This window comes from Buteo buteo, chromosome 22 (assembly GCF_964188355.1).
Source record: "Buteo buteo chromosome 22, bButBut1.hap1.1, whole genome shotgun sequence".
NCBI classification, from domain to species: domain Eukaryota; kingdom Metazoa; phylum Chordata; class Aves; order Accipitriformes; family Accipitridae; genus Buteo; species Buteo buteo.
The window spans coordinates 23950196-23958683 of NC_134192.1; the positions used below are offsets into that span (position 1 = coordinate 23950196).

At 44.5% G+C, this 8488-nt stretch overlaps 1 protein-coding gene across 1 annotated transcript; it reads left to right on the top strand.

The window, feature by feature from the left end:
• The first annotated feature begins 874 nt into the window (after window positions 1-874).
• Window positions 875-4812, top strand: TAF9B (TATA-box binding protein associated factor 9b). Its single transcript, XM_075054129.1, has 8 exons — window positions 875-1016; window positions 1124-1340; window positions 1423-1504; window positions 1710-1846; window positions 1921-2055; window positions 2489-2570; window positions 3130-3243; window positions 3704-4812. The coding sequence occupies exons 2-8, from the start codon at window positions 1290-1292 to the stop codon at window positions 3868-3870; spliced, it is 768 nt and encodes a 255-aa protein (XP_074910230.1). The 5' UTR covers window positions 875-1016; window positions 1124-1289; the 3' UTR covers window positions 3871-4812.
• The last annotated feature ends 3676 nt before the right edge of the window (window positions 4813-8488 follow it).

Genomic DNA, 8488 nt, shown 5'->3' on the forward strand with positions numbered 1-8488 from the left:
TTGTTGTTCTGTTTTGCCTGAGAAAGTAAGAGAGAAACTTGTGATGAGACTTGCATGGAACATACGTAGAGATCCTTCGGCTGCAGGGAAAACAAACTCAAAGACTCCTGCTGCCAATACTCTCATTTTTCTTTAATCCTGGGAATGCTGACAATTTAAAAAGCGGCCATCAAAGTCACTAATGAAGTAACACACCCGTCTGCTTCACCACGGGATAAATGGCTGGTGTTGGACTATCCTGCAGCAAGGCGGGCAGGGGACAATTGCCCGTGCCCCAGGGACTTGGTCTGTGCCCTCGTGCATCGCTTTGTCTCCACAAATATTTTTATCAAAAGGAATATCTGCACCACAGAAATATATTTTTTTGAAAAGGAGGCTAAAAGCCCTGTCTAACCCAATACCAGTCTGACCTGGGGAGGGAGCTCAGGGGCTCAGCCCCACGGACCGTTCTTGCAAATAATTCCGGTAAAGAAATAAAAATTTAATCACATAGAAGGATTGGGTTTGATTAAGAAAATTGTGACGTATAATGTATAAGATTGTTAAGTTTGAAACGTAGCCATAGAAACTTTAGGAACTGTGTTATGTGTGACTATAGAAACCTTAATATTGTTAAAGTTTGAAATAGCTAACCCTAGAAACCTCACCAGGAAGTTACTGGTTTTTCTATGTTTTCTTTCAAGAAACCGTCAGGGACACCAGTTTGCTGCTTGGAAACCCCCTTACCCTTCCCATCTCGATTTGAGTATCGAAGATTCCAATCAGTAGAGCTAAGTGTAACTGACCGATGATTGTTTTTAAATAAGAATATTGATAAGGTTATATAATCAAAGGACCAATCATTATAAAGATTAAATTTAAGAGCGAGCATAGTATGTATTTTTACGTAAAGAGCTTACGTAACAATGACCTGACAGAAAAAGTCTATAAAACCTGATGGATTCTGATACCAAGTGGGACACGCCTTTGGAGGAGCGATCCCCGTTACGGAGTTTTATTCCGGATTTCGGTAACAGGTGAGGCCTGTACCCCCCCCTCACCCCCTCCCCCGCTTTCCACCGCGGGGAGGGGAAACCCTGAGTTTCTCCCGCGGCTGCCGAAGGGTTTGTTTGCTTTTCCACAGCAAGGAGACAGCGGCCACGGCCGCATCCTACGAGCCGCCGCCAGGCCGCGGCTTCTTCCGGCCAGGCCGCGTCTCCATGGCAACACCCGCCCGGCTCCCGTAGCCGCGTTCGCCGTTCCCCGGTCACGCGACCGGAAGCGGCCCCGCTCTAGAGCGAGCGGAAGCGATGGAGCCGGCGAAGATGGCGTCTCCCAAGAGCGCTCCCAAAGACGCGCAGGTACGGCGGGGGGCTGAGGGGGGTTCCCCGGGCAGGGCTGGGTCAGCGTGGCGGGGCTGAGCGGTGCCTCTCCGCCCTGCAGGTGATGGCGCAGATCCTGAAGGACATGGGCATCACGGAGTACGAGCCGCGCGTCATCAACCAGATGCTGGAGTTCGCCTACAGTAAGCGGCGGGGCCCGGGCCCGGCGGGAACAGCGGCGCTGGCCTCGCTGGGAAAGGCCGAGGGGAGGAGAGGAATGCTGGTTTTAGCCGTGTGTCCTCGAGGGGGGGTGGGGTCCCTGTCAGTCTTAAGGGGGGTGTTCGGTGACAGCCGGGGAAGGTTTTTTTCTTTTCATCCGGCCTTAACGAGAGGTTCTGTTTTTCAAAGGGTACGTGACTACTATACTGGAAGATGCAAAAATTTACTCGAGCCACGCAAAGAAATCCAGCGTGGATGCAGATGACGTGAGGCTGGCGATCCAGTGTCGAACAGACCAGTCGTTTACCTCTCCGCCTCCGAGAGATGTAAGTAAAACTCTGTTGATAGTAACGGAACACGGTGAGAGGCTACAGGTGGGAACGTAACTGTGTCTCTCCAGTTCTTGTTAGATATCGCAAGGCAGAAAAATCAGACGCCGCTGCCATTGATAAAGCCTTATTCTGGACCCAGGCTTCCGCCTGACAGATACTGCTTGACAGCTCCCAACTACAGACTGAAGTCCTTACAGAAGAAGGTAAGGTCTCAGTGGGTAGGATTTCATATTTACTTCCCCCATTTTAAAGAAAGAATCTTAAAAGTTGAACTTAAGGTTCCAGGTATTGACATGGGATATGTCTTGGTGCTAGGTGTAGAGTGGAATAATAATTGTTGATTAAAATGTTCTAGTTACTCTTTCCAGTAGAAACAAACCTGGTTGAGCCGAGTGCTGTTTGCCCGGTGAGCTGCCTGCCGATCTTCGGTATTATGTCATGTCCAGGAGCTCTCCAGCTCATGCCAGTGATGTTCACACCGTGAAGTTTGAGAACTTCTATGTTGGCATACAAATCGTGTATTGCAGCTGTGAAATAGGCTCTCTGTGGTTTTGTAGGAAGAACCGTTTCTTTGTTTTCATGTTAAGAACTGTTAATTCCTAACGGGATGCTAAACCAAATGTTCTCTCTCAACAGGTCTCTTCCTCTGCAGGGAGAATAACAGTCCCTCGCCTGAGTGTTGGTGCTGTGAGCAGCAGGCCCAGCACTCCTACTTTAGGTAGGAAACGGCTCAATTGGGGTTTCCCATGTTGATTCTATGATGGAAAAAGTAATGATGAGGAGTAATACCACTGAGGAAATGTTGGGTGCCACCTGAACTTAGTATCGTTTGACAACATCAGAAAAATTGAATTCATTTCAAAAAGATTATTGTAGTGTTCAGTACGTATATATGTTACAGACATTCTGTATTTTTATTCCTGTATTTGTGACAACTTCTATAAGTGAAGAGGCTATTGAAGAAACTTACATGAGTTTGAGTTTTTTTTCCTCAATGTGAGCACTATGCTGAACTACAAATAGCAGTAAATAAAATCCATTTTTAGAAGGTTCCCAAAATTTATGACTGAGCACATGCACTTACATATTAGTGTGTGTGTTTGTAGCCTAGAATTTTATAGGTCTTGCGTAAATGTGCAGTTCTGCCTGAAAATCCGACTCTTTATATTCCCACTACTTTGAAAATAATAGGTTCCACTTTGAATGCAAATTTACAAGTGCAAGTATTTATTTTTATTTTTTAATTTCTTTTTTGACCAAGTTGTTTTGAATTTCAGGTACACCTTCAGCACAAACAGTGTCTGTCTCAACAAAAGTTGGCACTCCAGTGTCGCTGACTGGTCAGAGGTTCACCGTACAGATCCCGTCTTCTCAGGCAGCAGTCAAGTCAGGTAAAACACAAGCTGTAAAGAGCAGCACTTTTGGGGGCTCTTCTTAGCAGAATGGATATTAATTTATTAATTTATAGTAATAATGTGGGAAGTTACCTTCACCTCTTCTGATTTTTATTATTGCTAATCTTTTGTGTCTCCTTACTTAAGGCAGGCAGTCCTCTCTCTGGTCATTCCAGTAACTTCTAGTTTTAATTCCTGGTTTTAGCACAGTGGTTTCAACCAGAAGATAGAGGCAGATTTCCCTTACACCTTAGCTGCCATCTCTGTGCTCTCGCTCTTTCGTGCTCACCCTGCCAGCACTTTCCTATCTTCTCAGGATCATTCCAGGGTTTTCAGCCTGGAATGTTCTAGTAGCACACTGCTTTATTAGATTGGAAGTTCTGTTCCAGTGTGGGGAAAATCAGCTGTCATTTTTTTTCAAGCTTTTCATTCAATGACATTGGGTTTTTTTTCACAGCCACACCAACTACTCCGACAGTTCAGAATGTTCTCATTAATCCTTCCTTAATTGGACCAAAGAACATTCTTATTACTACAAATATGGTATCATCACAGAATACCTCTAATGAATCAAATCCCTTGAAAAGGAAGCATGAAGACGATGACGACTATGATAATTTGTGAAGAGACTTTCTGATCCCCTTCCCTTCTTCAGCGATTCATATTGAGTCTGATGGGTTTTGCCAAGAGCTCTTTGTAAACTGTGTGAGAGCGTGTAAATACTCTGTTAATATGCATTGGGTGTGGAGTGAGAGAGAGATCACTGCCAGTGGAAAGACGAAAAAGCACCTCATCTTTTCCTGTGGCCTGTACTGTCTTTTGAACCTCAGCAGCGCTGGTGAGCACTGGTCACTGTTACACAGGAGAACAGTCTTTGTGCCTCTTCTGTCACCTTATTTCTAACAAACAGATGTATCCGTGTCTTATTTCAGATAACATCGGAGTCCTGGGTGAAGTGGGACATAGCTGGGGAATGTCAGCCTTTTCCCTGAACCCCCCCAAATACATTTGCTGCTTCTGGGTTGTGTTAGTTGCACACACTGTTCTCCATGTGCAGTTCCAGTGGGTGTGAAAGGTTTCTCTTAACAGTAGAAATGCAGACAAAAGGTAGAGGAGGGGATTTCTGGAGTACACTTAACTAACTTACTTTTAGGCTGACCTGTGGTATCCATTAACCCATGGTTTCTGTTGACCTTAACACCTACACCAGTACCCACAACTGGAGCTTAAAGTTAGAGAAGAGGTAAAAACCCAGCCGAGATTTGCTCTTTATTTATTTCCAAAGAAAGAGCTGCACCTCTGTCGCTTGTCACTTTATTAAGCTTGTGCTTCTATGTTTATTGAATTAAAAAGAAGTGTCACAGTCATCGTGGCAGACAGGGGGATCTGGCGAAGGGCAAATGGCCGGAGCTTGACGGCACGTGTCTGACTTCTTGATGCCTCGGGTACCTGCAGGTGCTTTTGTTGTGCAGCAGGATCCTAAGTGTGCTCTGCTAAAAGACTGGATAATCACTTTAATGTGTTTTTATATATTAAACAATAAAGTGGTGTGTTTTTATAACAGTATCTCCTTGGTAAATGCTTTAGCAATGTATTGGTTTTATGTGGCAAGGTTTTGGTAGCGGGGGGGGTTACAGGGGTGGCTTCTGTAAGAAGCTGCTGGAAGCTTCCCCTGTGTTCGAGAGAGAGCGAGCCCATACCAGTCGGCTCTGAGACGGACCCGCTGCCGGCCAAGGCCGAGCCAATCAGTGATAGTGGTAACGCCTCTGTGATAACATTTTTAAGAAGGAAAAAAAGTTGGGAGAGTGAGAAAACAGCCGCGGGAGAGAGGAGTGAGAACATGTAAGAGAAACAAGCCTGCGGACACCAAGGTCAGTGAAGAAGGAGGGGGAGGAGATGCTCCAGGCGCCGGAGCGGAGATTCCCCTGCAGCCCGTGGTGAAGACCCTGGTGAGGCAGGCTGTCCCCCTGCAGTCCAGGGAGGTCCACGGTGGAGCAGATTTCCACCTGCAGCCCGTGGAGGACCCCACGCCGGAGCAGGTGGGTTCCCGAAGGAGGCTGTGACCCCGTGGGAACCCCGCGCTGGAGCAGGTTCCTGGCAGGACCTGCGGATCTGCGGAGAGAGGAGCCCGTGGAGCAGGTTTTCTGGCAGGACTTGTGACCCCGTGGGGGACCCGCGCTGGAGCAGCTCTCCTGAAGGACTGCACACCGTGGAAAGGACCCATGCTGGAGCAGTTCGTGAAGAACTGCAGCCCATGGGAATGGCCCACGTTGGAGAAGTTCGTGAAGAACTGCAGCCCGTGGGAATGGCCCACGTTGGAGAAGTTCGTGGAGGACTGACCCCGTGGGTGGGACCCCACGCTGGAGCGGGGGAAGAGTGTGATCAGCCCTCACCCTGAGGAGATGAAGCGGCAGAAAATAACGTGTGACGACCGTAAACCCCATCCCTGTCCCCCTTGTGCCGCTGGGGGGGTTTGGTGGAGAAATCCGGGAGTGAAGTTGTGCCCGGGAAGAAGGGAGGGGTGGTGGGAAGGTGTTCTGAGATTTCGTTTTATTTCTCATTACCTTACTCTGGCTGATTTGTAATAAATTGAGTTAATTTTCCCTAAGCTGAGTCTGTTTTGCCCGTGACGGTAATTAGTGAATGATCTCTCCTGTCCTTATCTCGACCCGCAAGTTTTTGTTATATTTTTCTCTCCCCTGTCCAGCTGAGGATGGGGGAGTGATAGAACGGCTCCGGTGGGCACCTGGCGTTTAGCCAGGGTCAACCCATCACAAGCTTGTATTGCCTTTCCTACTGACTCCGCTCTCAGACGGACCCCCCCCTCCCCACAGACACCTTGTTTATGTGGGTGTAGAAACAGGTGGAACAGATCTGTGTTACACACACGCACACCCGCCCGGGGACCTCGCCGCGTTTGTCGGGGGTTTTATATATATACACATATATATGCGTGTGTGTATATATTAGCAGGTTTTTTTATATATATGTATGTATACACACACATATATAATAGTATTATATGCTCTCAGACGCATCCCTAGCTGTCCCTAGAAGACAGCTATTCTTTTATATATAGACAGTATATACATATATAGAATATAGTGTGTGTGTATATAGCAAATATATAGTACTTACTTTATGCATGCACATGAACACATTCAGCCACCCTTTATATATAATATATAGGTATATATACACTTGTATTATGCACACACATTCATGCAGACACTTATTCTTTTATATAGATAAATATATTTATAGTCTCAGACACCCTTTAGATGTATAATGTATACAGCATACATTTGACAACATATAATATGTATTTTTTTAATTATATGCATCCACACTCTCACAGACACTACTCTTACATATATACTATTCAAATATATATAGAGATAAATAAAACTACATGGTATCTTCTCACACACCCTACCTTTTAAAATAATTCATATACATATTTATACATACATAGGCATGTAGGCTTAGTTTACACAGCCACCCCCCCACACATACACACTCTTACACTCTGTCACCTATTTTTTACACACACATTATATACTCTTTCTATAAATGCACACACAGTCTCAGGCACTCTTTCATTTTTGTATATAAGTATAAAATAATAATACATAATATATAACAAAACAAAATATATGGCATATATTATATATGCCATATTTTATATTTTATGTATCATGTAGTCCGTTATTCATATTTATATTTGATATTATATTATACATAATTATGTTGTTGTATATTATATATACTTATATATTGAGACATTATTTACAATTATATATTACATGCATAAAAAACCACACACATACACACACACAGTGCGTCTCAGAGAACCTTTTTATATCTACAATACATAGCAAATAATACATCACATTACTATATAATGTGTAACATAATATATTATATATTATCTAACATATATAATACATATATAGTGTATCTAAACCACATAGAAACATATGCTTTCTATATACTTTTTTTTTTTTCTACTCCATGCACACAAAGTCTCAGACACCCTTTCATTGGGGGTGTGTGTATATAAAAAAAGATAGCTAGATATATAGATAAAAATATATATTCAATATACAATATATAACATTAAAAATATAATGTAATAGAGAACATATAACACTGTCTCATAATGCTCATATATCATAGCTTATATGTAAACCACACATTTTTATACACGTATTTGTGTGTGTGTATATATATATATATTAATAAAAAGTTGGACTCGATAATCTTAAGGGTGTTTTCCAACCTAAGAGTCTATGATTCTATATTTATACATTCTCTATACACACAGTATCATCAGACAGACTTTTATATATCTAAAACATGTAACATATTACATATACTATAATCTATAATATACTATTGCATATGTAAAATATACACAGCCACACCCAACGCTCACAGACATCTATTCTTTTATATATGTAATAGTCTAATATATGTATAAATAAATTCATATTCTCACACGCACTCTCTTGTTCACGCAGCGACATGTATTCTTATACACATATGCTCTACAACTCCACACACAGTCTCAGACACACATACATAAAAAATTGTATGTTATATATGATATTTAACAGGGCCTGGTGCCCCCCTGCTCCCCAGGGCAGCTCCTCAGCTGCTGTTGGGCTCCCAGTACTGCACCAACACAAAATGAAGACACTCGCCTTGATTTAAGCCCCGAGCGTGTCCCGCAGTGCTGGGCACTGGGGTGACTCGTGCTGCGGGGGGGCCCTGCAGCCCACGCCACCTCCCTGCCCGGGTGGGACAGCACCTTTCTGGTGTCTCCAGCGCAGCCCTTAGTCGACCCAGCATCCAAACAGGAGCTGGGCGGTATGAGGGAATGTAACTAAGGCAATACTTCAGAAAAACACCCATTTTTCTGATTTACAGCTTTTCTTCCTTTACAGGGGGGGGTCCCTGCCCCATCACACCAGAGGTGTGGTGTGGCTCGGGGCACAGGCTGGCAAGACCCGCGCAAGCGGGCTTCAGGTCCACAAAACTCACCCTCTTCCAGCAGCGGAGGCTAAACTGACGTCCGTCGGTCAAAGCTGACAGCTGTCCTGGGCAGCTGCTCTTCTCCCACCCCTTCCAGCGAGGAACAAGCATTGGGGAAAGGCGAGGAGAGACCTGCCACCTCCACGAGCACGCAGCTCCCAACCACCTGGGTGGATTGTTTCATAATCCTGTCTAGGAACAGGAC

Excerpts from the sequence above, each read along its gene's own strand:
- TAF9B (XM_075054129.1), top strand. The coding sequence starts at position 1,290 with ATGGAGCCGGCGAAGATGGCGTCTCCCAAGAGCGCTCCCAAAGACGCG. Across the intron at positions 1,847-1,920 it reads CCTCTCCGCCTCCGAGAGAT|TTCTTGTTAGATATCGCAAG; the intron begins GTAAGTAAAACT and ends GTGTCTCTCCAG. Across the intron at positions 3,244-3,703 it reads TCAGGCAGCAGTCAAGTCAG|CCACACCAACTACTCCGACA; the intron begins GTAAAACACAAG and ends TTTTTTTCACAG.